Below are 27,121 nucleotides of genomic sequence, written 5' to 3'. Positions count from 1 at the left end.
AAAATACACACATCAAATGATAGGGCATTGACTAGATACAATAATAATTATTTTCAGAAACTTATTTATCTAATCTAAAGATCCAAATACATTTATCTGAAAATCTGGAGACCGACTCCCATAATATAATTAACATGTTATTAAGAACCTTAATCATTGATTAGAAGCCACTAAGCAAATTTGATTTAATTATAATATTTGTTTAGTTGATTATTTGCTGGTAATTTGATTTTTAGATAACAACAACAAATTTGGAGGAACGTCAATGTAATAGGTGGCTTGAATATGTGCTTAATGCAAAACTCCAGCTGTTTTCTTTGCTTTGGAGCAAGAAAAATTCCAACTATTTTCCAAACATGCAAAAATTGTCATTACGCCTTCTCCTCTAATGTAATTTTATATTTTCTAAGAAATACTTTTTTTTGTAAAATAATTTGTGTATACGTATCTCTTTAGACCAAAAAGATCTCTAAATAATTTATTGAATTTGTAAAATATTTTCCTCAGAAGAATACATCTACAATCCTACATCATCAATATTATTAAAACATGATCATCCATGTTTTATGCCCTTAATAAAAAATAAAATCTTATCTAAATTTCATTTATTTTTACAAAAGAATTCTAGTTCTCATTAATGAAATTTAAACCTTTTAGTTGTTGGTCTTTAAACAATACATAATTATTAATGTAATTCATTATATCCATAATCAGTTAAGAGAGTTTATCCAAACAATCATAAATTTAATTTTCGTAATAAGCCTAAACTCATTGTATATTTTTGAACAAAAGAAATAAAATATCTACATTATAATTGTAAAAGTATTGACTGCATTTAAAAATGCAAAATAATAATATTAAATCGTAACTATATATAAAAGTTAAATCCAAACTATTTTTCTATAGACAAACAAATTATTAATTCATGTAGAAATTATGTTTAACATTTATAGTTAGCTTAATTATTCTCAGTGTGATCATAATTTTAATTCCAAAACTCACAAATGTGATCTTAAATAAATATTACAAAACCTATAAATTAAAATACATAACATAAATACAATGCATTTACCTTATGGCAAAAAATAGTTTATTCAATTTTATGTACTACTAAAAGGTATATGGGAAATTTAATCATTTTTTAAAATATTATCAGATTTCATGTGATTTTAGCGGGTCAATAGGTCTTAGGCTGATGGCGGGTTTTTAGGTTTTATCAGATTTTTAATTAATGAGTTTTTTTCGTTAAATCAAAATCAGATTATGTACGGTCACCATGTTTACCAATTCGACCGCAGATTCATATCATATATGAAAACACTAATTAAAACTCAGACTTTATAATATACTTTTAAATTATTATTTTTCTAATAAAACCTATTTATTTAAGCAAATTTTATCAAAATGATAAACAAAAGGATATATGCGTTTTGATAGAATGTGTCGAAAAATAGTAGGGCTTTCTAAATTGGATATGAGATATAAAAATTGTGGAGATTGATGGTTAGAACTAGGGGTGGGCGTTTGGATACCCGTTCGGGTTCGAGTCGGGTATTTTAGATTTTCGGGTATTTCGGTATAGAGCTATAATCTGTTCGGATATTTCTGTACTTCGGATCGGGTTCATGTATTTTTAGTTTGGATTCGGTTATTTCGGATCGGGTTCGAATATTTAGATTTTGAAAGAAAAAAATTAAAATTTCATTTTTCAAGTTTCTTGTATTTAAAAATATAAATTTCACTTAACTGATTTTTTTTAATTTTTTAATAAATTGAATGATTAATAGATTTTGACATAATATTTTAAAACTAAAAAGACACTAATTTGGTTATTGTTTTTAAATTTCGGATGTAATTTTTGTTAATTCTTGAAACAAAAAACTTGACATGCATTTTGAACGAGTAACAAATCATTTCCTCCGTAATTATATATATATATATATATGAACTTAAAATATGTATAATATCAATATAAATATTTTAAATAAAATAAGAAATATAAACTAGAAATATAAAGTTAGTAATACATATTTTGGTTATCTTCGGATATCCATTTGTAATGATGGTAACTTTTAAATCAATTTTACATCAGTAAATGAAAAAATAAATCTACGCTTTGTAAGATCATACAAAAATCTAGTATCCTTTAATTCACACATATTTCTTCCAAACATAGTTACGATTTCACACTAATTTTCCACCTCCTGCTGTCATGTTCTATTTTTTTCTTGTTTTTGATTCTTTTCAATTTTCATCCATTAATATAGTAGAAGATCGATAGCCAAATCAAAAGAAAATGGTGGAGGATCCAACATTCCTTGTTTCTGGCCCTAAAAAGTCTTATTAAATGCATAGTTTAGTCCACATCGCATTTTGGCAAAGATCAATTGTCATACCACAGTTTCCTGTTCCACAAAAATATTGAAAGTGTACTTGAATTGTGTTCAATTCCTTAATCTAGGAACTTTTAATTAGAGAAAAGGGAACACAGTTAAGAAAAATATTTATTAGTGACCGAGTGATTAAATATTTATTAGTGACTGAGTGTTATCGGAGAAAATATCTCATCACATTTTATTTTCTATCATTTTTTTCATCTTAACAATTTCCAATCAGTGAAGTTAGAAATTTTTTATAACTTCAAAATTAATAAAGTATATATTAATCGTATTTTCCCATGAAATAACCACACCAGATAATTATTTGTTTCCAAATTTAAAATGTTGTAAAAATGTGTTAAAAAGAAGATACGCGTTTATAAAATTATACTACTAACATAGAAAGAAATAAGAGAACGCGGATGAATCGTGTGGGACCCGATAACAGCTCCATTGTCCGAAAAATCATTCCCGTAGAAATAGAAAAAGGATTAAAAAACATAAACTCAATTAACTCTCTAGTCTCCGTGTCTCCTCTCTCCTCTCTCCTCCTGCTTCCTTTTAACATTCTCTCTTCACTTGCCTTTTCGATTTAGATCCAAAGAAGCAAACATGTCCTCGGCGCCGTCTCCGGGGACTGGTTCGCCTCCATCTCCACCATCAAACTCCACAATCACCACTCCTCCTCCAGCTTCCGCTCCTCCTCCCACCACACCTTCTTCTCCTCCGCCGCCATCCACTCCTCCTCCTTCTTCTCCCTCTACACCTTCTGCTCCTCCTCCATCTCCATCTCCACCAACTCCATCTACGCCGGGATCTTCACCTCCTCTTCCTCAGCCGTCTCCACCCGCTCCAACTACGCCCGGATCTCCTCCCGCACCTGTTACTCCTACTCGAAACCCTCCACCTTCAGTCCCAGGACCACCGTCCAATCCTTCACCCGGAGGTGGATCTCCCCGAACTCCATCTTCTCCCTCGCCGCCCTCTCCTTCTTCCGACGGTTTATCAACAGGAGTGGTGGTCGGAATCGCCATCGGAGGAGTCGCCCTGCTTGTGATAGTGACTCTGATTTGTCTCCTCTGCAAGAAGAAACGACGGAGAGACGAAGAAGATGCTTACTATCTTCCTCCTCCACCTCCTGGTCCCAAAGGTATTAAGAAAGATTCAATCTTTTTGTGCCAAATGATTTTAATTTCTTTAAAAGTTTTAATCTTTTCAATAATCCGATTTTGAGATTTGGAATCTTCTTTGTGTTTCTCAGCCGGAGGACCTTACGGTGGACAACAACATCAACAATGGCGGCAACAAAACGCAACACCACCGTCAGATCATGTCGTGACGTCACTACCACCACCACCTAAGGCTCCATCTCCACCTCGTCAACCTCCTCCACCTCCCCCACCGCCTTTCATGAGCAGCAGCGGCGGCTCCGACTACTCGGACCGTCCAGTTCTTCCTCCACCGTCTCCAGGGCTTGTGTTAGGCTTCTCCAAAAGCACTTTCACCTACGAGGAGCTAGCTAGAGCCACCAATGGCTTCTCTGAGGCTAATCTGTTAGGACAAGGCGGGTTTGGTTACGTGCACAAAGGTGTGTTGCCTAGTGGGAAAGAAGTTGCTGTGAAGCAGCTGAAAGTAGGGAGTGGTCAGGGAGAGAGGGAGTTTCAGGCGGAGGTTGAGATCATCAGCAGAGTTCACCACAGGCATTTGGTGTCTCTTGTTGGTTATTGCATCGCCGGTGCGAAAAGGTTGCTTGTCTATGAGTTTGTTCCTAACAACAATCTCGAGTTTCACCTCCATGGTTAGATAAATACTAAACTCTTTCTTGTTTTAATTACATTGATTTGTTATGCCAATTAGTAAATATGATTTTTTTTTAATAGGTGAGGGACGGCCTACAATGGAATGGAGCACCAGATTGAAGATTGCTCTTGGATCTGCTAAAGGACTTTCGTATCTTCATGAAGATTGTAAGTCTAAAAATCTGAAATTTAATGTTTGGTATAATACAGTATGTGGTTTGCTTATGAGGCGCATTTGTGTTTGTAGGCAATCCTAAAATCATTCACCGTGATATCAAGGCTTCAAACATATTGATAGATTTTAAGTTTGAAGCTAAGGTAATTATCAATCTTTTTCTGTTATATGTTGGAGAAGTGGTTTTTGTATGTTTGGTTAATGAAGCTCTTGTATATGTTTCAGGTTGCTGATTTTGGTCTTGCCAAGATCGCTTCTGATACAAACACGCATGTATCGACACGTGTGATGGGAACCTTTGGGTATTTGGCTCCGGAATACGCTGCAAGCGGAAAGCTCACTGAGAAGTCTGACGTTTTCTCATTTGGCGTTGTGCTTTTGGAGCTCATTACCGGACGTCGTCCCGTTGATGCAAACAATGTCTATGTAGATGACAGCTTAGTTGACTGGGTACTTACTTACTTTGACTTGTAATAAATAATCTAAAGTTCAGATGATTTGTTTACACTTTTGAGTGTTGAATGAATGTGTGAATGGTGGAAACAGGCACGACCGTTGCTTAACAGAGCATCTGAGCAAGGAGACTTTGAGGGTTTAGCTGATGCGAAGATGAATAATGGGTATGACAGAGAGGAGATGGCTCGCATGGTTGCTTGTGCTGCGGCTTGTGTTCGCCATTCAGCTCGCCGCAGACCTCGCATGAGCCAGGTAATCTTTACTTTGACACCAACCATCCTTTTCTCTTACCTGTCTTGTCCGATTTATTGGCCATATTTTCTTAGCTGCACACTTATTCTTAAGTATATATCCCTTACAATACCTAATGGAGTGAATGGTTTGTGTTAACAACGAGCAGATTGTGCGTGCGTTAGAAGGAAATGTATCACTGTCAGATCTTAACGAAGGGATGAGACCAGGTCAAAGCAATGTATACAGCTCATATGGAGGAAGCACTGATTATGACTCGAGCCAGTACAATGAAGACATGAAGAAGTTTAGGAAAATGGCACTTGGAACTCAAGAGTACAACGCCACGGGTGAGTACAGTAATCCGACCAGTGACTATGGACTGTACCCGTCTGGTTCAAGCAGCGAGGGCCAAACCACACGCGAGATGGAGATGGGGAAGATTAAGAGAACCGGTCAGGGTTATAGTGGACCTTCTCTGTAAACCAGATGGGAGAGAAATTGAAGGGTTTTTTTTTCATTATTTTTTTTTAACTGTAAAGATTTGAGGAAATTGCCTTGCTCTAATTAAAACCACTACGATATAAGGTTATAATACGTTTTGAATTGTTTTTTATTTGGTTGCTTCTTTAGAAGTTGTGGTGTTGATACTAAGATTGAGGACGCTGTTTTGAATACTACTATTCTTTGATTTCTTATGGGTTTAAGGCTGAAATGTTGATTTGATCGTGTGATGAACTGGTTGTTGAGTCTTTGGCCTAGTTCGGTTAAGTTCCAATAATATGTTCTTTGTACCTCTAACCGGTAAGTCTTGGCCAATCTTCAGGTGTGTGAATAACTTGAAAAAAAAAACCTCTTGCGTCAAACTCAAATATCACATTTATAAAAACCTAAGTTGTCAAAAACTATCTCATCTTCAAAACTTCCTAAGCTTTTTGCTTCCAAGCGTGAGACGGTGAGAGGCATCTAGGATAAGTCTTACTTAGCACCCAACTACTTCACTTCATCTCTCGAAGCTCTCAGCACCCAACAAATACCACTTACACACCTAAACCATATTTCCAAGGCATCCTAGTTTCATTTTGGAATTGCCTCTCTGGATGATTATCATATTTTCTAGAATAATTAACAAAAGTGAGTACACTGTATCAGAAACCAGAATATAGCACTACTTTCTTTTGTTTTGGATGGTTCTTTCTGCCTTTTATTCAAAGGGCTTACATACGGAATGTGTGATTTCTTACAATTCTATTAAGTAATTAAATCGATTAATTTCTCAGAGAAGCTGAATGTGAATTAAACTTGGAACATAGCTGAGAAGATGTGACCGAGCGTACGATGCATTTTCTTTGCAAACCTCTTTATGCACATTTTCTCCGACGATGTAAATCCCAATACTTTTTCTCATTTCTGTCTCTACAACAACGATGCCTTGGCAACCAAGGGATAATGCGATGATTTTCTCACCAAACACTCCTAACAACTGGCTGCTCAGACAGCAAATCAACGCATCACATCACCTGATCTCAATAATCAATCTCTCGCTCCATCAACCTTATCATGAAGCAGGTGATGTTAATGGTGATAGCACACCTCTTACCATCTCACACAGGGGTTCCACTCTCTTACTTTCTCACTCTCGAAATCTTTCTCTAAATAAGATACTTTATGCAATACATTCACATCTCTGTTGCATTTTTCCTTTCTATTCCATATATGATATATGAAACTTCAACAACACAAGTTTTTTTGGCTTTTTTGGCTATGGATTTTTAAATGGAGCTGATTGGTAAATATTAGTGTTATATTTTAGATTAAAAAGTTTTTTTTTAATTTTAAAATCAATATTAATCAAAACTTACAAACTGATTAATTATTGTAGAAATTATAAAACGGTTATCATATAAATAAACATATGCAAAACTTTATATATATGTACTAGGGGGCGTGTCCGCGCTTCGCACATAATATTATTTCATTGTTATTAAGTACGATATTTTGGATAATCTAATTATGTGATTTTCTTTATTTTTTAAGAGAATTATTTAGTGTTTTTGTTGTTTTATGTAGTAGTAGGTGATAGGTTAATATATTATGTGTTTGTTTTTTCAATAATGTGTTGTTGTGTACATAATATTAATTGTTAGTGGTGAAGTGAGTCTCTTATGATATTGAATTTCAATAACTTGTTTTTATGAATTTGTTGATTCTAAGATTAACGGTTTCGACTTCAAAATTATATTCTTTTTATATACATTTTGGAACATTATTCTTTTAAGATGTTTTGTGCCCTTTTCCTATATTTGACCGCGAGCCGTCACCATCTATGTATTTCGTTTATCTTTCTGGTATGCGGTGCTTCTCACCATCACCAAAAAACTCACCTTAGTACTCTTGTTCTTCCTCGCCTTCTTCTCCTGTGAGATTATCTGATATTTTTTGTAAATCGGGTTGATGAGTTCCCATTTGTGCGGTTGTTTCTCACGCGTTGTAGGCTGCTCCGGTCAAAATTGGCACTCCTCTTCTTCCTTAGATTTTGGCTTATGTTAGGAGCTGCATCCCCTTGGGTTGGGATAAATTTTAGTCATCTTTGATGTTGTCTTCCCCGTCGTAGGTTTGCCGTCAGTAGTCCCTGCTCGTCTTGGTTTTCAATATCTGGTTTTTGGTGATCTGACATCTATGATCTCTTTCATAGCTTGAGGGCGGTTCCATGGTTGGCTGATTTTGTTTCGTCTCCCTTTCCTTCTCTATTCTCTTATCTCGTTGCAGCTTTCATCACTGCTAGCATCTCTGGTGGCTCTCCCTTTTGCTATGTTTGCCAATCCAGGTTTGGATAGTGATTTCCTATGTGTATGCTCTGTTGGCTTAGATGGTTGTTTCTGGTGTTAAGCTTAGGCTATGGTTTCTCGGTGCTTACCTTCCATTCTCTTTCTCTCAGTTTGTTTATCTTGTTCTCTTCCTTCCCTTGGTTTAAGTGTGTGAAGTTAGTCTCTTAGAGTTTTGGTCCCTATATCTAGAGCTTTGTGGTTCTTTGTTGGTAGAGACACTGCTTGTTTAGTTTATGAGCTGGTTCTTACCTTTTGGTTGGTGGTTGTGCTTTTGCTGATTTAGGTATGTGCCTTTTTGCTTCGTGGTGACTTTAACCTTCCGGTGATTATTCTTCTTCTAGCCTGTTTTTTTGGTTCTTTGCATTAGTGTTTGATCGCGTTCCTTTGTGTTCGGAGATTGCTTTATCTTAGATTTTATCTTTCTAACATTCTCTAACCTTTGCTTGTTCTGGCCAAGATACTCTATGGTAAGGTGAAGTAAGTTAGTTTTCGTTCTTGATCTCCTTTCAGTTCCGGACATGTATTGTGTTAGCGTTATTATGGCAGTTCCAGTTTCTTTTTGTGGTCGTAAAGGTTTTACGTTTAGATTATGTGTCTGTTCTAGTTTCTTCATTTTAGTTTGGTTATTTTATAATTTTTAATAAGAAAATAAAAATATAATTTGTAAATAAAATATTATAAAATAGTTAAAAATAATAAAATAATGAAAATTTATGTATTATTTTATGTATTTCTTTATTCATCTTGCATTTTAGTGACCAATAAAATAGATTATTAGACTTATGTGATGATGGTTAATGCAAGAAAGATTAGATAATACAAAATTAGAAAATGACAATTCTCATAAATAGACAATTTTCAAGTTTTGGTCATAAAAATAGACCACAAGGAGGAAAATAACTAAAATATTTCATTTAATAAGTAAAATGACACTAATATCCTAGATATATAAAAAAACTAAAAAAAAATAAAAATTTAAAAAAATAAAAAAAAATTAAAAAATTTTAAAAATAAATTTTTTTTATAGTTTTAGATTATATGTCACTACCTCCTCCTCTCGAGTAACTACCTCCACTGTCACTTTGTATCTACCTCTTGTATCCACACTCACGTCTTCCACCACCACCTTCTCCATAACCACCACCTCCTCTACTACAGTGTCCACCACTACCTCTACCACGACCTCCACCGCAACCACCTCCATGGTATCCAATTTCACGTCTTCCACCACCGCCTTCCCCATAACCACCACCTTCTCCATAACCACAACCTCCTCTGCTGCGGTATGCACCACCAACTCCACCGCAACTGCCACCTCCTCCTCCTCTTCCACCACCACCACACCGGTTGCCACCTTCTACTCCTCCACCACCACCACCACCACCACCTCCACAGTATACACTTTCACGTTTTCCACCACCGTCTTCCCCATAACCACCACCTCTACGCAACCACCTCCACCTTCACCGCAACCATCTCCAATGTGGTATCCACCTTCACGTCTTCCACAATCGCTTTCTCCGTAACGACCGCAAAACATATACCACCTATTAGATCAAAATGAATTGAGTTCTCTTGTGGGGGTTCTCAGGTCAATTGGTGCTTTACAAATTGAGAAAGAGAGATGATGATGTTTCAGAGATTGAATAATTGGGAAAATGATGTTTGTGCTTTACATTTTTTATTTTTAAAAATAAATAAAAACAAAACAATATTTAGTTCAATGGAGTAAAGAGAGATAGATGTAGTTAGAGGGTATATTTGACAAATAACACACTGAAATTGTGTGACAAGCATGAAGTGTCTTTTGATGTTACAAAGTGTCTAGATATAATTTTTTTCATTTTGATTTTTGGTTGGAGTAATATGTTCTTGATATATCTTCACTCATCTAATTATGTTTTTATTTAGGGGACGACCATGAGGATCACCATCTTCCTAGTTCAGCATCACATAAGTTCAGCGTGGATGGATTTATTGTGGATGGAAGCATCGTGGATGAGAGCTTTGTGCACATATGCATCATGGATGGAAGTATCGAAGATGGTTGGGTTGTTTATGGTTTCATCATAGATGATTTTTTTTTCTGGACCTGAAAAATGGATATATGTCCTCACATACTTATTCGCACAGACCTATCCACATAGATGTTGTCCACACCTTCCTTATGGACAATCACACTGCGCCTGCATCTCCTCATCCACTCAATCTACATGCTATATAATACATTAACATAACGGTTATGTAATCTTTATGTGGACACCAGTTTAGTTTCTATATCCACAATCCTGAATTAACATTTTTTGGATATGTGTACACGGTAGCATCCACATCCCCAAGTTACAATCCATCCATTGTATACATCCACATACTCCCCTACACCGAACACAAGTAATAAATTCAAGTATTTTTCAATCTCATCCACTAATAAACTTTTAGTCTCAGTTTTCAGATTAAACAAAGAGATGCTAAATTTAAAGGTCAAGAATAAGACACTATTATCTACAAACCCAAATTAATTAATGCTTCCAACGAAACTCGATTGAAACACAACCGATTGAAACACAACCAATTCCCGTTCATTTCTATTAAGGGCACAATTGTCCACATTCTATAGCTAGTCCACGTCAAAGTGTCTTACATGTAGGAAATGGCTTCGAGTGTAAATGAAAGTCAAAAAGTGCCTTACATGTAGATAATTTGTTTCTCCGGAACCTGAAAATGATTTTCTGAATGTTTCAAAATTATATGAATATGATAGGTTAATGTGTTTTTTTAGATGATGTCTTACATGTAGATGATTTGTTTCTCCGGAACCTGAAAATGGTATGAGGTCTTGTTGTATCATTCTTGACGACAAACATCAAACCATATACATTTCATTCTACACTAAACAATACAAAAATAATTTTTCTTTCTAAAAATGATCAGAGTAGATGAACAATTCATTTTTTGTGTGTAATACAATATGTACTATGTTTGTTGTCATCGACGACATTTTCTTTTCCTCCACCACTGTCACCACATGTCATCGTTTCACTTTTTTCCATTCTCTTCTCCTCTTCTGCTTCTGTGAAGGTTTATTTCCTTTTTCCACTGTCTATTCTTCACATCTATTTCATATATTAATAACAACATTTTCTCCGCCACCATTAGTTACCATTTTCTCTTTTACTGTTGTTAGTTACTAAAAAAAATTAAAAGATGAATAATCTATTATTTTTATGTTTCATTCTATTATAGAATTATAGAATAAAAAGGTAAAACATATATATTATATTTCTCAGTATGCAATGACTATGACTCGGTTGTTCTACATTATTTATTTAATAAATAATGTATATAAGATTACACCCTTGTCCAGTGTTGTAGTACCCACGACTGAGGTTCCCATCATCCGCAAAGGTCCTACCACAAGGTCCGGCTCAAGGGTTATAAGAGCTGGATTTGCCAAAGCTGTCCAGGAGTTGCTTGCACAGGAACAAACCGGATTCAAGCAACTATTGATCCAGGAGTTGGCCGACTTAAAGCTTGAAGACACCAGCGAGTCATTAGAGGTTCCAGACTCCTTCCATTCAAGCCAATTCTCCTCCATCGACCAGAATGAAGCCGGCCTGATCATTTCCACCTTCATCCTCAATCCATCCAACCCACTTGCTTCCGGTTCAGAGATGTAGCCGTCCATCAGAAGGAGTAGTATGTGTTGTACTCTTTTTCCTTATCGGGTTTTGTCCCACTGGGTTTTTCCGAAAGGTTTTAATGAGGCAACATGCAAGCATACTATGAGTTCTGATCCGGACATCTCAAGCCGCGACCGGTCTATTGCTTTTCTTTAATTTATTTCGGTTAAGACTATGGCCATTTGTCTAGGCCTTTTTATCTTTTAGAGTCCATTAAGGAACAGCTATTTAAACTCTTGTAGTAGCCAAATTTTCGGCCAAGTCTTTTTATGAAATCGTTTTGCTTAAGCAAAGAAACCCTAAGTCTTTCAGTCGTGAGAAACTATTGAGAGCAGCCGTCCGACATATCAAAGAACCGATCCATTGTTCTTTGTGGAGTCCTTCGATCCATCCCATCCCTTGTACGATCTTGAGAGAGACACACGTCCAGCAAGAGCCGGAACCACTTCTATCCTTCAAACCATCCGTTGATCTTGTTGAGAGAGACACACGTCCAGCAACAGATTCCATCCGCTATTCTTCTCTTTCTCTCTATCCTTGTTTTTAGATTTCATTCACCTTTCCTTTAAAACCCATAAAAATCATATCTTGTCCGTTTAACATTTGTCCACTAGCTTCTCTGTTCCAGTTCTTAGTTCTACCGAAAACTCACCAAAGCTCATATTTGAATCAGGTACAAACGCCAACAAGAGACGACCCGGCCGGTACTATCCATCCGAGCCAAAGACTGAACCGCGGAATAGCCATCCGTCCGTCCGTCCGTCCGTCCGTCCGTTCGACCCTCGACCCGTGCCTACAACATTTTGGTATCAGAGCTGAAGTTTCCTGCGAAACTCAGTTCTTTCTGAACCCTAGCCGTCACAATTCCAAAACAAAAAAAAAAATATATATATATATATATTTACTTTCCTTTTTTTTTAAGTTTTCGGATTGTTTTCCAAGTTTTCGATTTTGCATTTTAAAAAAAAAAAAAAAAAAATTAAGAAGTTTTACTTTCTTTCCAAGTTTTCGAAAATTCAAAAAAAAATATTCCTCTTTCCTTATTCAATTTGATTCGATTTTTTTTACCATAAATTTTTGCATTTATTCTTAGCCTTGGTCGATACTCAAAGTATCCGACCCAAGCCACTATTTAACCCCCCCCCCCCCTTGCCTTTTAATCTTTCTTTGAAGTTTCTTTGCAGAGAACTATGGGAGACGTAGGTCAAGACCAAGCGGCCATAAACGCTCAGCTCTTAGCTGACAATGAAGAACTGAGGGCGAGCCTTAGGACTATCACCGCCGAGCTTGCTCAGCTACGGCAGGGAGGCAGGCCCAACGGACCTCGACCACCAGGAAGGCGTCAGCCGGATCCGCATGACACTGACTCGGACGCGGACAGTACCGATGATACGCACAGTCAGGACGAGGAGAGGCCAAACCGGGGAGGTAGGAGGAACGCACGAGGACCCCGGGCCCAAGTAGGAGGAGGCCGCGACCATAGGGGAGGTCGAGACCGAGAGGATGAAGAGCCCTGGTTGGGAGGCAAGGCGCTTAAGCTTCATCCCCCAACGTTTGCTGGCAAGGTTGATCCGGATGCCTACATCGTGTGGGAGAAGCGCATGGAGTACATCTTCGACTATTACCAATATAGTGAAGCCAAGAAGGTTGCCCTAGCAGCAGCCCAGCTGACGGACAATGCTCTGTCGTGGTGGGATCGAGACGTTGCTAAGTCCGGGCCAGTGTGGAGAGCGCGTAATTGGACCGAGATGCGGACCAAGCTTCGCGCGAGGTACATTCCATCTTACTACCAGCGTGATGTGCTAAAACGTTTTCGTAAACTTACGCAGGGAACTAAGACTGTGGAGGAGTACTTTGAGGAGTTCGAGGCACTTAGGAATAAGCTGGAGACCGACGAGCCCGAGGAGACAATGATGTCCCAATTCCTGGAAGGGTTGCAAGACCGCATTGCCCGCAAGGTGGAGAGACAACACTATGAAGATTTCAACGATCTATTGCACTTTGCTACGCAAGCCGAGCAGCACATCAAGCGCAAGACGGCCAGTACCAGCCGCAGCAAGCCTGCTTGGACTCAACCGGGATCAAAACAAGGCGACAAGGGCAAGACGATTGAGATTGAGAGCCGATTCAAGACAAACCAGGCTGAATCGTCTAATGCATCTAAGCCGGAGCAGGGTAAGACTCAAGCCCAAACTTTGCGCACTCGTGACATCATTTGTTATAAGTGTCAGGGCAAAGGCCACTACGCTCGGGATTGTCCAAACAAGCGAGTGATGGTCCTAAAGGGGGATGGCGAGTATGAATCCCAAGACGAGGCAGAGGCCGCGGCAGTGATCTCTGACGAGGAGGTAACCGATTACCCGGAGACAGGTGAGCTGCTAGTGACCCGGAGAGCTCTTAGCACCCTCTTTGATCCAGAGACCATCCAGCGGGAGAACATCTTCCACACCAGATGTAGTGTTGATCACAAGGTATGTAGTTTGATCATAGATGGCGGATCTTGTACTAACGTGGCTAGCAAGTACCTTGTTGATAAGCTAGGGTTGGTCAAAACCGCCCATCCTCGGCCATACCGTCTCAAATGGCTCAATGATGAGACTGAGCTCAAGATTGCCGAACAAGTTGTCGTGTCCTTCAGTATTGGCAAGTACCATGATCAGGTCAAGTGTGATGTTGTACCCATGCAAGCCGGACATATACTTCTAGGAAGACCGTGGCAGTTTGACAAGGAGACCCTTCACCATGGACGCACCAACATTTATAGCTTCGTCCACAACAACAAAAAGCACAGCCTAGCACCTCTCAGCCCCCAAGAAGTTCATGATATGCAGAAGGCAATGACACAGTCCGGCCAGGTAAGTAACGCTAACCTTTACATGACTTCCGGACAAGTGCTTAAATCATTGCAACGTGAGACACAGGTGCTACTAATGATCTTTAAGGAAGGTTGTTTTGCAGGTTTTGAGGCTCCTGAAGTGCCGGATGTAGTACAAGACCTCATGGGACGCTACAAGGATGTCTTTCCTGATGAGATTCCAGCCGGTTTACCCCCTGTCCGTGGCATAGAACATCAGATCGACCTTGTACCCGGCGCGCCTCTACCAAACCGAGCCGCTTACCGCGTCAACCCTGAGGAAGCTAAGGAGTTGGAGCGGCAGGTCCAAGACCTCATGGACAAAGGCTACATCCGCGAGAGCCTTAGTCCCTGTGCGGTCCCGGTTCTACTAGTGCCTAAGAAGGATGGGACGTGGCGCATGTGTGTGGACTGCCGAGCCATCAACAACATAACCATCAAATATCGGTACCCTATACCTAGATTAGATGATATGTTGGATGAACTGAGTGGGTCTGTTGTGTTTTCTAAGATTGATCTCAGGAGTGGATACCATCAAGTCCGCATGAAGGAAGGAGATGAGTGGAAAACCGCCTTCAAGACCAAGCAAGGACTGTACGAGTGGCTGGTGATGCCATTCGGCCTTACCAACGCCCCTAGCACATTCATGAGGCTCATGAACGAGGTCCTCCGACCTTACATTGGTAAATTCGTGGTTGTGTACTTTGATGACATCCTGATTTACAGCAGGTCCTTAACTGAACACATTGGACATCTAGAACAGGTTTTGAAAGCCTTGAGGCAAGAAGGCCTTTATGCTAACCTTAAGAAATGTGTTTTCTGCACTGATCAGTTGGTATTTTTAGGCTTTGTTGTGAGTTCACAGGGACTGAAGGTTGATGAGGAGAAGATCAAGGCGATACAAGACTGGCCAACCCCGACCACGATCGGACATGTCCGCAGCTTCCATGGCCTGGCCAGTTTCTATCGACGGTTTGTGAAGGATTTCAGTACCATTGCCGCCCCAATGACCTCCGTGATCAAGAAGAATGTATCCTTTACTTGGGGACCTGTCCAAGAGGAGTCTTTCAACAGGCTTAAATATAGTTTGACGCATGCACCGGTCCTAACTCTTCCTGATTTTGATAAACCTTTTGAGATTGAGTGTGATGCCTCAGGGACAGGGATTGGAGCCGTACTGACCCAAGGAGGCCGGCCAGTGGCTTTCTTTAGTGAGAAATTGAGTGGAGCCGTCCTCAATTACCCCACCTATGATAAAGAGCTATATGCTCTAGTAAGGTCACTTGAGACTTGGCAACATTATCTTCTGTCTAAAGAGTTTATTATTCATACAGATCACGAGACTCTTAAACACATGAGGGGCCAGACCACACTCAAGAGGAGGCATGCTAGGTGGCTGGAGTTCGTGGAGACTTTTCCTTATGTGATCAAGTACAAGAAGGGGAAGGACAACGTAGTGGCCGACGCTCTATCCCGACGCCACACGCTCATTACCACCATGGAGGCCAAGATCATGGGTTTTGAACAACTTAAAATGTCTTATGAAACTGACCCTGATTTTTCTGAGCTTTACAGTAACACGGCTAAGGGAGCCATGGGTCCATTCTATCAGCAGGACGGGTTCCTCTTCAAGGAGAAGCGCCTGTGCATTCCTCATGGTTCCATGCGAGACTTACTGACACGAGAAGCTCATGGGGGCGGGTTGATGGGGCATTTCGGCCGAGACAAAACCCTGAGCGTCCTCTCCGATCACTTCTATTGGCCCAGGATGAGGCGTTACGTCGAGAGCCTATGTTCCAAGTGCACTGTCTGTCTCAAAACCAAATCCAGGTCGCATCCTTATGGTTTACACATGCCTTTACCTATCCCTATTGCACCATGGGTTGATCTGTCTATGGACTTTGTGCTGGGCTTGCCCAAGATAGAACACAAGGATTCCATTTTTGTTGTAGTGGACAGGTTCTCCAAGATGGCACATTTCATTCCGTGTTCTAAGACCAATGATGCAAGCCAAACCGCTGATCTCTTCTTCAAGGAAGTAGTGCGCTTACATGGAGTGCCACGTACCATTGTGTCCGACCGAGACACAAAATTCCTCAGCCACTTCTGGAGAACATTGTGGAAGAAGCTTGGAACCAAGCTCCTCTTCTCGACCACTTGCCACCCACAGACTGATGGTCAGACCGAGGTAGTAAACCGTACACTCTCTCAGTTGTTGAGGGCTACGGTGGGTAAGAATCTTAGAAATTGGTTGAGTTGTTTGCCTTTCATTGAGTTTGCTTATAACCATGCAAGGCACTCTATTACTAACCTCTCCCCTTTTGAGATCGTGTATGGCTTTAGACCAGAGACGCCCATGGACCTATCCGCACTGCCCCCAGCCATGCAAGTTAGCCAAAGTGGTGACAAAAAGGCCGAGTTTGTGAAGAACATGCACCGGCAAGTCAAGGAGACTTTGGAGAAGAAGGCTGAACGGAACCGGATTAAGCTCAACAAGGGACGCACAGAAGTTATCTTCCAACCAGGCGACTGGGTGTGGCTCCACATGAGGCCAGAACGGTTTCCGGAAGAGAGGAAGAGCAAATTATCCCCACGAGGGGACGGCCCTTTCCGAGTGCTCGACCGGATCAATGACAATGCCTACCGGCTAGAGCTGCCAGGTGAGTTCCAAGTATCCCGAACGTTCAATGTGTCTGATTTGTCTCCTTATATTGCAGATGACGGAGATGTTCTGAGGACAGAACCTGTTCAAGAGGGAGGGGATGTTGTAGTACCCACGACTGAGGTTCCCATCATCCGCAAAGGTCCTACCACAAGGTCCGGCTCAAGGGTTATAAGAGCTGGATTTGCCAAAGCTGTCCAGGAGTTGCTTGCACAGGAACAAACCGGATTCAAGCAACTATTGATCCAGGAGTTGGCCGACTTAAAGCTTGAAGACACCAGCGAGTCATTAGAGGTTCCAGACTCCTTCCATTCAAGCCAATTCTCCTCCATCGACCAGAATGAAGCCGGCCTGATCATTTCCACCTTCATCCTCAATCCATCCAACCCACTTGCTTCCGGTTCAGAGATGTAGCCGTCCATCAGAAGGAGTAGTATGTGTTGTACTCTTTTTCCTTATCGGGTTTTGTCCCACTGGGTTTTTCCGAAAGGTTTTAATGAGGCAACATGCAAGCATACTATGAGTTCTGATCCGGACATCTCAAGCCGCGACCGGTCTATTGCTTTTCTTTAATTTATTTCGGTTAAGACTATGGCCATTTGTCTAGGCCTTTTTATCTTTTAGAGTCCATTAAGGAACAGCTATTTAAACTCTTGTAGTAGCCAAATTTTCGGCCAAGTCTTTTTATGAAATCGTTTTGCTTAAGCAAAGAAACCCTAAGTCTTTCAGTCGTGAGAAACTATTGAGAGCAGCCGTCCGACATATCAAAGAACCGATCCATTGTTCTTTGTGGAGTCCTTCGATCCATCCCATCCCTTGTCCGATCTTGAGAGAGACACACGTCCAGCAAGAGCCGGAACCACTTCTATCCTTCAAACCATCCGTTGATCTTGTTGAGAGAGACACACGTCCAGCAACAGATTCCATCCGCTATTCTTCTCTTTCTCTCTATCCTTGTTTTTAGATTTCATTCACCTTTCCTTTAAAACCCATAAAAATCATATCTTGTCCGTTTAACATTTGTCCACTAGCTTCTCTGTTCCAGTTCTTAGTTCTACCGAAAACTCACCAAAGCTCATATTTGAATCAGGTACAAACGCCAACAAGAGACGACCCGGCCGGTACTATCCATCCGAGCCAAAGACTGAACCGCGGAATAGCCATCCGTCCGTCCGTCCGTCCGTCCGTTCGACCCTCGACCCGTGCCTACAACATCCAGTCTCTGTCTGAGTCTCAGATCAAGGTAAATTTTCAAGCCTTAGTGATTCTCGTGTGATGTGTGGCTGTCTAGAGCCTGTTTCAAGTGGTTATGTGACAGGTTTAGAGGAGTTGAGTCTGGTTAATCTCTCATGGATTTTAGAGTTTGCCTTAATTGATCTTTGATTCAGCAATGTGTAGTAGCATCGTGGTGATGTGTGGTGAGCAGGTGAAGATCACGGTCCTTGAGATGAAGATGGTTTCAGGTTACCTCTCTATCTCTCAGTTTCGAAGAGGTTTCTCTTTCGCTCCTTGAATAAGTGCTCTTCCTGGTATGCTTTTAGTCTCTGATTTTCCTCTATGGATTCGTCTAGTGAAGTAATATAACGAGGTTGAGGCATGGAGGCCTCCAGATAAAGGTGTGGTTGAGTTGGGGCTTATCTTGGGTGTTGTTTCTTCACGGGGTTTTGCGTTGGTTTAGGTGTAGTGGTTTGGTGATTGTCATCGTGAACAAGTGGTTCACATGAGGTCATCATGGTTCAGGTGTTGTCATTGTGAACATGTGGTTGAGATGAAGTCCATGCTCTTCTTGTGTTTATTGCGTTGTGAGCTCTCTTGCTTACTTCATAGCAAGAATCTGACTAGTCATAGATTGTTAAGTCTTTGTCTTTTCTATCTAATGATGATTTGTTGAAGGGTTTTAGGATTTGGTGTATGGTTTAGTTGTTCGTGTGTCATCCGTTTGTTTAGATTTCTGATCTCCTTTTTTCGGTTTAGTTTCCGGGGAATTCTATGTTCCACCGGCTTCAGTGTTTTAACCTTGCATTCGATTAATATTATCAATGAAAATCAGAAGAAAAATCTTTGGTGTTAATAAAAGCACGCACACGATAACATTGTGCTTGTTGTACTGTCACACTCCAAAAGACAATGTTATTTGGTCTATTTTCAAAGGAAATTCTCACGACAACAACATGGTTATTTTGTAAATTTTTTCTCTCACTATATTTATTTGGCTAATTCAACTTAAAAAATAAAAACAATGCACGTTATTTTTAAATAATATTATTAATCATTAAACCTATTCAAATATAAAATAATAAGAGTAAATAATATTTTTGAATTTCTTTTTAATGTGTTATTTTTTTTGACAAAAAAAATGCGAAAAAACTAGTTTACTAATTAGAAATTACGAATCATAAAATCAAAATTTCAAAAGTGAAGTACTATAATTCGAAGCGACACGGTGCCAAATTCTCTGGTTCGTTAATGGCGCGAGGTGTAGCCTTACGCTGCTGCAATGGAAGAAAGTCTTCGACTTTGCTCTCCATCTCAATCGCTAAAGTTTCTCTTTCCTTCTCCCCTAAAACCCTTTTCGCTTCCTTTCCAATTCAACCCCGCCGCCAAAACTTCTCACGACTGTTCTGTAACCTCTCCTCTGTTCCAAACACCGTCAATGAAAAGAAGTACAAAGAGGTTTTCAACAGAAGAATGGCAATGGCTGGACTCAAACCTCATCACCGAATTGGTATTTCTACTAATTGAATCGAAAGTTCGATGCTTCTTTACAAAAAAGTGTTTTTGAACAATTGTGTCTACTCCAGCTTTGGGAGTTTCAGGTGGGCCTGATAGTATGGCGCTTTGTGTTCTAACTGCAAAATGGAAAACTGAAGGGTTAAGTGGTGTTAGCAAGACAGATGGTTTCATCGATGGACTTGTTGCTGTTGTTGTGGATCATGGATTACGACAAGAGAGTAGAGATGAAGCTGAACTTGTCTGCTCCAGAGTTTCTGACATGGGTAAGAAGAAAGTATTAACATTTTTGAGTCTGTCTTCGTTTTGTTAACTTTGGGGAATGTTTAATAGGAATCAGATGTGAGATTGCTCGTTGTGATTGGGTTAATGGTAGACCAAAGCAAGGTCACTTGCAAGAAGCAGCTCGTGATATGAGGTTACTTATTTTCTTTTTATTATATGTTAAACTCGCTGTTTATGTGATTCTGCTTCTTTATTATAGGTATCAAATGATATCGAATGTTTGCTTTCGACAACAGATTGGGGTCTTGCTTATAGCTCATCATGCAGATGACCAGGTGACTTAAAGGTGCTTTGAGAATTTAGAGTGTTCAATATTTGATTATTCTCATGAATCCTTGTCTGAAGTTGGATGCAGGCTGAGTTATTCATTCTCAGGTTATCTCGTGGTAGCGGCGTTCTTGGACTTGCGGGTACATCATTTGCTTCTGAGATTTTCTCCCAGGATTTGGAGTTAGATGTAAAACATATGAAGAACAGATCTATTCTCTTAGTTCGTCCGTTGCTTGATTTATGGAAAGAAGATATGTACAAGGTTCAATCCAAACTCTAGAAACTCTGAAAAAATATTTTATTGTTTTGTTATCATTAACTCTATGATGTTCACAAGCAGATATGTCAGTGGGGTAGACAAGATTGGGTTGAAGATCCGACTAATCTTAGTCAGTTGTATGTTCGGAATCGGATTCGAACTTCAATAGGAAATCTACAGTCAGGTAAGTCTATTTGTCAAACATCAAACTAGACTTATTGTTTGAACAGTGATGTGTGATTAATGTAAGTTCTTGTTTGTTTGTTTGTATTTTAGATACTTTTAAGTCAGAGCTGCAAGCAGTTATTTCTGAATGTCGGAGAACACGGTCTTTTGTAGATAAAGTTTGTACAGACTTAATAAATCAGACTGTATCAGTGACAGATGTAAGAGCATTTCACACTTTAAGCCCTTGTTAAGCAGTTTTAAGAGTAAATGTGATGTGTGTTTTGTTGTTTGAACTGGCAGAAAGGGTACGCTGTTCTTGATTTAGAGAGACTAAACCCTACAGAAGTTAAAGACATTTGTCTCTCAAAGTATCTCACTGCGGTCCTGCAGGTGTTGTTTACATTTCCTTTGGTAAATTTATTGCCTTTTTTTCTTTAATTATTTTCTTTGACTTTTTGCTCATCTTTTGAATCTCCAGTTTATCTCTCAAAGGCAGAGACCAATCAGAGGAAACACCTTGAAGTTGCTTTTGAACTACATCCGCGCCATTCCATGCAGGGTAATCATCTCTTTCATGTTGCTCTGTTCCTAATAAACCTTTGAGATGTAACTAACTGAAAGAACGTTTGCTTCATATGGATAATCAAGACATCTCTTACGGCTGCTGGTTGCTACCTTAGTCCAGCTCCTGGTTCAAAGGGCACCAAAGTTATAGTCTCTTGTTTTCTTGACATTTCTTTACCATCAAAGACAGAGATCTTGAACATTTGCCTCAATGAAGCTCGGAAAAGACCGACATCTGATGACTTTGGACAAATCATATCAGCTGCAAAAACTTTTTCAGACCAGAACAGAGTGTCTGATGTCCAGTTTTTGGATGCTGCATCTGAATCAGTGTTGAGTAAAGCCAGAGAGCTCAATCTTTTAAGCGAATCGACCTACACAACCATCGGTCTACTGCAGAGAGATGAAACCAATCGGTTCATAACTAAAAAAGAAAACAACAAATCGGTGGATGAATCAGAAGATCATGGAACCAACGTTGCATCATCCTCTGATAAAGTCCATCTTTTGCCAGGGAGAGATCTTTACTTGATGAACCGGTTACTCATCAGGTGGGACTTGAGTAGCCACCAATGTGATGAAGCACGTTGCGGTAAGTGCCCGGTGAGAACAGCTACAACAATGGAGGTTCGGCACATGGTTGAATCTGACTGGCTCTATCTAGCTGAGCTTTCAAGATCCTCGAGCAGAGATCATTCTACTTCGTCTTCACATAAAGCTCTCAGGTCGTTAAAGTCTATCCCTGCCGCTGCAAGAAGAAGCTTTCTTGTCTTGGTCAATCATTGCGGATTACTACTCAGCGTTCCGGTATGTGAACTTATCTCATTTTGATATTCGGATTTGGCAACCACGAAAACAATGAATTGATTTCTCTTCTGTGTGTGTGTTTCTTTTTATTTGCAGGCTATTGGCTTCAGCTATTGTCCATGCTTGCAGGCATCAACAGTGTTTCTGCCGAGAGTACCACTTGGAGGCGGCTTTAGCTCATTTCTTTAATCTCTTCTTACTTTTAGAAATTCAGCCATTTCGTTCCTCTTTTTGGTTTCTAATTTTCTTGATTTAGATGGAATAACTACATGCAAACTTTATTTGAAAACAAATTACATTTACATGTAGTTTTATATGTAACCAATTACATTTTGCTCCTTTTTTGGTTTGTAAAAATCCAACAATTTATTTCATTCTTGTGGACATTGTGATTTTATTAAAGCCCATCAAGAGCAAGTACAAGAGCATTGACATGACATGCCCATTACAACGTCATAGCGTACAGGTCAAACATATGTAAAATAAACATATTACATGGACACGTAACGGTCATGCGTAATATATTTCGAACTTAACATGACATGTGTCCAGTCGATATCTACGATAAGGTATCTGAAACGTTGTACAGAGACTAACCAACGTCAATGATCTTGTTCGCTTGGACTTCCACCACCGCAATAGCTTTTAGATCACCGTATCACACTATCACTGTTGACCTTGTTGCTAAATCGCCAGAGGGATGAATCTTTGTCAAGTCACCAAAAGATCAAACCTCGAGAATGACAGTAAAACTGAATTCAGAACAATCACTAGAACATTCTTTATAGAAAAACTCTGACTCTACTAATTATGAACCAAACCAACCTAGTAAACCCCACTGTTTTTTTTTTGAACACCTTAAAGAATAAATTGTCAAGAGTGGGATTTGAACCCACGTTTTAAACCCCACTGTTTCAAGTCTTCAATTGCATGGACAAACTTTGTTAAACTATCGATGACAAAGACCTCCATTCAAGCAAAAAAAAAAAATTGAACATAATCCAGTGAATAAAAGAGAAGTCTAAAGTCTAATCCAGTGTAAAAACTTCCATGTTTCCATTATAATCCAACAGAACAGATGACAAAAGAAAGGGCCGTCGGGAGAGACAACTCCGTTAAAGACCAAATTTGTCTTTAAAATAAACAAAAAGTCTAGAGACAAAAAGAAACCAGGGGATAATCTATTTATGACGGTCGAGGTCACATGCTCCCTACTGTTTATTGTTTTTCCTAATGCAACTTAACCTAATTTTTAAATGTTAAAAAAAAAAAAAATTTAAATGTTTTCAGTTTAGTAAAGAAGACTGAAAAATGTCTCGTCTAAATGTTTTTTTGTTACTTTATAACATGCCCCTCGGCTAGTAACTTGTCTAAATCCGCTCCTGAACAAAATAAAAACTGATAAAAAAAGGTTCACTTCTACGTTCACCTCACTATTGATTACCAATCAAATTGACATATAGGATTAGTAAAAAAAGGTATTAAAACTAAAGAAAAAAAAGAAAATATCTTTAAAAGAAAAAAAGGAAAACGTCGACTTAACTACGTTCATCAAAACATCTCGTGTCCTGCTGCTTCTTCAAACTTAGAGGCTTCTTCACAATCCCTAAAAAAAAACACAGATCGTAGTTTTCAAACAATCTCAAGTATAATTGATATGAATGTAAAGCGTGTGTTGTATTGATTCACATGTAAAAGTATATATACAAGCTAGAGGAACTAACGTAACTAGGATAAGGATAACTACGTACAAGTCCTAGTCATTATCTAAAATATAACATGTCATTATCTCTATACCCCCCCTCAAGTTGGAGATGAGATATCTTGAATCCCCAGCTTGAACAACAAGTAACGAAATGTAGACGGAAGTAAAGCCTTTGTAAGAAGATCAGCTGGTTGTTCTGTAGTCCGAATATGTTCCGTAGAAATTAGCTTGTCTTGTACTGCGTCTCGCACTTGATGACAATCACTTTCAATATGCTTAGTGCGTTCATGAAACACAGGATTAGCAGCAATGTAAATGGCTGACTTACTATCACAGAATAACTTCATTGGCTGGGAATGTGAGACACCAAACGCTTGCAGCAACTGTTTGATCCACGTAAGCTCGCGCAGTGCATAAGCCATAGAACGATACTCAGCTTCAGCGGAGGAGACCGACACAGTGTTCTGTTTCTTTGTTTTCCAGGAGATAGGAGAGTTGCCAAGAAGAACGACATCACACGAATGTGTGTGTTGAAAATCAAACTTAAAACTGTCTAAGGAAGATAAAACTTTATTTGAAGGGTGTTCAAGTCGTCGGTGCCACAATACTGAAGAAGAAGGAGTTTTGATCTGTCCAGCTTTGTTAACACGAGCCACTGTTACACTCGAAAAATAATACACACCCTCTCGCTCCTCACCGGCTCCAATCAGCGTCCTCGTAAAACGGTCCTGTAAAACACAAATTGTATCAGTAAAGATAGCAATGCAGCCAGTTTGTTTAAGAAGTTTAGAAACAGAGATGAGTGTGCAGTTGAAGTCCGGGACGTAGAGAACGTCGGTAAGAGAGTAATCAGAACTCAAATGTAGTGTTCCCGTTTTTGTTGCACGAGAACCCTCTCCGTTTGGAAAGGTTACAGACGAGGGAAGTATCTCTCGAACATCCCGTAGTAAAGATAAGTCACCAGTCATATGGTGAGATGCCCCTGTGTCAATAATAACATCACTAAGAGTAGTTTTACCAGTCATGCGATCCGTAGAAAGTTGAGTTTGTTGGTTTTGTAGAAGAGTGATGAGAGCTGAGATTTGATCGGCTGGTAAGGTGTTTGTAGAGTTGGCAGTTGATGTGGAACGAGAAGCATTAGCGCGCCCTCGTCCTCGACCGCGAGTGCCACCTCCACGGCCTCGTTGAGTAGCAGTAGAAGACTGTCGTTGTTGTAGTTCGTTGAACCAGTCAGGATAACCATGTAGAAGAAAACACTCGGAAGCTTCATGACCTTTTCTATTGCAGTGGGTACATGATCGATTGGGATCACGGCTTCGGAGATTAGCAGCAGCAACCGTTGGAGTAGATTGGGCTGAGAATCCAACAATATCTTGCTTCAGCTCAGTAGTGCGCATGGTTTGAAGATGCTGTTCTGCTCTAATGACTCGAGAGTAAACAATGGTCAGGTCAGGGAGAGGCTCTTCATCGATGATCTGTGATCTGATGGACGAGAACCTAGAATCATCAAGACCGAACAGGAATTTATGAACCTTTGCATCCTCTTTTTCTTTTTCAAAGACCGAAGAAGCATCGCAGGAGCAGGACTGAGGTGTTTGGAAGGTTTGCAGCTCCTCCCATAGTTTGGATAAGCGACCGTAGTAGTCCAAAACGGTCTGTCCGTTCTGTTTGCAGTTGGTAATCTCGTCCTGAATGAGATGCTTGCGTACACTGTTTTTGATAGAAAACCTCCGTTTGAGTGACTCCCAAAGTTGGTATGCGTCTGGTGCGTAAGTCACAGTAGAACGTACGAGAGGATCGATTGACGTGCGTATCCAGCCAACGATCATAGAATTAGAAGCAGTCCAGCGAGATAAGTCAGGATTTTCTAATGGCTTTTGAATTGTACCATCAATAAACCCTATCTTTCGTTTTGCTTGAAGAGAATTCCAGAACTCAGTAGCCCATTCAGAGTAATTGTCTCCCTTAAGAATTACCGGTGTTATTAGAGCACCTGGATTGTCGGAAGGGTGTAGAAAATAGGGTGTTTCTGGATTGATAGAAGTCGCAGGAGATATAGTAGAAGGAGACGCAGTAGAAGGAGACGTAGTAGAAGAGGTAGAAGTTGTAGTAGAAGCCATGATCGAAAAGAATCAATCACGTGTAGGAAAAAAAAATTTGCGGAAGTGTTTTAGGTTTCAAAGGATCGTTAATGCTGTGATACCATGATATGAATGTAAAGCGTGTGTTGTATTGATTCACATGTAAAAGTATATATACAAGCTAGAGGAACTAACGTAATTAGGATAAGGATAACTACGTACAAGTCCTAGTCATTATCTAAAATATAACATGTCATTATCTCTATAATAATATGTGTTTTGCGTCGGTATGTCGCGTTACTCTATTTTATCCTTTTTCAAATTTTAGAATCATGTTTTTACGTCAGGTCAATTCCCTAAAACAACATAATTAACCTCAATTATAATTATTGTTTGTTATCAACAAGGAAGAAGAATATGGAGAAGAAGAGCATCTAGTTAAAAGATATGTTTTTTATTGGAATTGAACTTTGATTAAATCTACAGACCAAGCGGATGTAAGAGAAGTTCCCAAGAAGAAGAACAAAGAAGACTAGCAGAGAACAAGCTACAAAGAAGGAAGAAGAAGAAGAGACTTAAGGCGCAAGAAACCAAAGAGTGAAGAAGAAGATTACTCTATTCTCTCTCTACAAGAACAAGAAAAGAAACAAGGGAGTAAAGAGACTGTGTGTGCTTGTGGGATTAGTATTCTGATAAGTACCAACGTTCTTATGTGAGGCGGGAAAGGAAGGTTATGAATAAGGAGTTGGATGACGTCAGCGATCCGAGTGATGCATTCTTATTGGAGGAAATGGGTGATCTGGCAAGTAAGGAGAAGTCTCTGAAGGAAGTGGAGGGTTAGCGGTTAGAGCCTCTCAGCTCGAGATGGAGTATTAATAAAGGAATAGAGTCGTTGTAGTTTCTTTATGCTTTGTATGTTCTTTGTAGACGATATGAGTCTAGAGGCGATCGTTATGAGATCGTAGATGAAGATCATTATCGACATGAGATGATGATCTGAATCTGAACTTGCAAAGCTATTTCTATTTTCTATAAACGAGTACTTCTTTTACAATCTCTCAGTCTTTCGATCTACTAAACTCTATCATTGGTGCGGTGAAACGGTTCGATCTTCTCAAATCGCGGCGATGTCTTCGAATTCGGGTTATTCTGATGTTTCTATGGATCAGACGAAGCAGATCCAAGGTCA

The 27,121-nt window shown here is 39.6% G+C and overlaps 3 protein-coding genes across 4 annotated transcripts; 2 read left to right on the top strand and 1 right to left on the bottom strand.

Annotated features, from left to right (window-relative positions):
* Nucleotides 1-2,883: 2,883 nt before the first annotated feature.
* On the top strand, nucleotides 2,884-5,754 carry LOC103828624 (proline-rich receptor-like protein kinase PERK1). The gene is made up of 7 exons (XM_009104252.2): nucleotides 2,884-3,528; nucleotides 3,640-4,176; nucleotides 4,259-4,345; nucleotides 4,425-4,495; nucleotides 4,578-4,802; nucleotides 4,899-5,060; nucleotides 5,209-5,754. Exons 1-7 carry the CDS (start codon nucleotides 2,991-2,993, stop codon nucleotides 5,521-5,523), a joined length of 1,935 nt encoding a protein of 644 aa, XP_009102500.1. The 5' UTR covers nucleotides 2,884-2,990; the 3' UTR covers nucleotides 5,524-5,754.
* Nucleotides 5,755-8,955: 3,201 nt separating this feature from the next.
* On the bottom strand, nucleotides 8,956-10,067 carry LOC117126817 (loricrin-like). Its single transcript, XM_033275937.1, has 2 exons — nucleotides 10,003-10,067; nucleotides 8,956-9,328 (listed from the first exon to the last, which is right to left on the bottom strand). The coding sequence occupies exons 1-2, from the start codon at nucleotides 10,065-10,067 to the stop codon at nucleotides 8,956-8,958; spliced, it is 438 nt and encodes a 145-aa protein (XP_033131828.1).
* An 8,246-nt stretch (nucleotides 10,068-18,313) lies between these two features.
* On the top strand, nucleotides 18,314-22,543 carry LOC103828623. 2 transcript variants are annotated; one of them, XM_009104249.3, is made up of 11 exons: nucleotides 18,314-19,788; nucleotides 19,865-20,059; nucleotides 20,127-20,211; nucleotides 20,278-20,353; nucleotides 20,434-20,610; nucleotides 20,689-20,791; nucleotides 20,884-20,993; nucleotides 21,076-21,165; nucleotides 21,254-21,334; nucleotides 21,424-22,146; nucleotides 22,243-22,543. In XM_009104249.3, the coding sequence occupies exons 1-11, from the start codon at nucleotides 19,530-19,532 to the stop codon at nucleotides 22,333-22,335; spliced, it is 1,992 nt and encodes a 663-aa protein (XP_009102497.1). In that variant the 5' UTR covers nucleotides 18,314-19,529; the 3' UTR covers nucleotides 22,336-22,543. The 2 variants fall into 2 exon arrangements, with proteins under 2 accessions (XP_009102497.1, XP_033130355.1); XM_033274464.1 differs by lacking the exon at nucleotides 18,314-19,788 and having other exon boundaries at nucleotides 19,903-20,059; nucleotides 20,424-20,610.
* Nucleotides 22,544-27,121: the final 4,578 nt, after the last annotated feature.

Source organism: Brassica rapa, chromosome A07 (assembly GCF_000309985.2).
Source record: "Brassica rapa cultivar Chiifu-401-42 chromosome A07, CAAS_Brap_v3.01, whole genome shotgun sequence".
In the NCBI taxonomy this organism is placed as follows: domain Eukaryota; kingdom Viridiplantae; phylum Streptophyta; class Magnoliopsida; order Brassicales; family Brassicaceae; genus Brassica; species Brassica rapa.
The sequence above is the reverse complement of the archived record's forward strand: the minus strand, read 5'-3'. Positions and strand labels throughout refer to the sequence as shown.

Coding starts and splice junctions, on each gene's coding strand:
- LOC103828624 (XM_009104252.2), top strand. CDS start 2,991: ATGTCCTCGGCGCCGTCTCCGGGGACTGGTTCGCCTCCATCTCCACCA. Junction 3,529..3,639: donor TCCACCTCCTGGTCCCAAAG/GTATTAAGAAAG, acceptor TGTGTTTCTCAG/CCGGAGGACCTTACGGTGGA. Junction 4,803..4,898: donor ATGACAGCTTAGTTGACTGG/GTACTTACTTAC, acceptor TGGTGGAAACAG/GCACGACCGTTGCTTAACAG.
- LOC117126817 (XM_033275937.1), bottom strand. CDS start 10,067: ATGAGGAGATGCAGGCGCAGTGTGATTGTCCATAAGGAAGGTGTGGAC. Junction 9,329..10,002: donor GACAACATCTATGTGGATAG/GTCTGTGCGAAT, acceptor GTTGCGGTGAAG/GTGGAGGTGGTTGCGTAGAG.
- LOC103828623 (XM_009104249.3), top strand. CDS start 19,530: ATGGCGCGAGGTGTAGCCTTACGCTGCTGCAATGGAAGAAAGTCTTCG. Junction 20,354..20,433: donor CTCATCATGCAGATGACCAG/GTGACTTAAAGG, acceptor AGTTGGATGCAG/GCTGAGTTATTCATTCTCAG. Junction 21,166..21,253: donor ATCTCACTGCGGTCCTGCAG/GTGTTGTTTACA, acceptor TTGAATCTCCAG/TTTATCTCTCAAAGGCAGAG.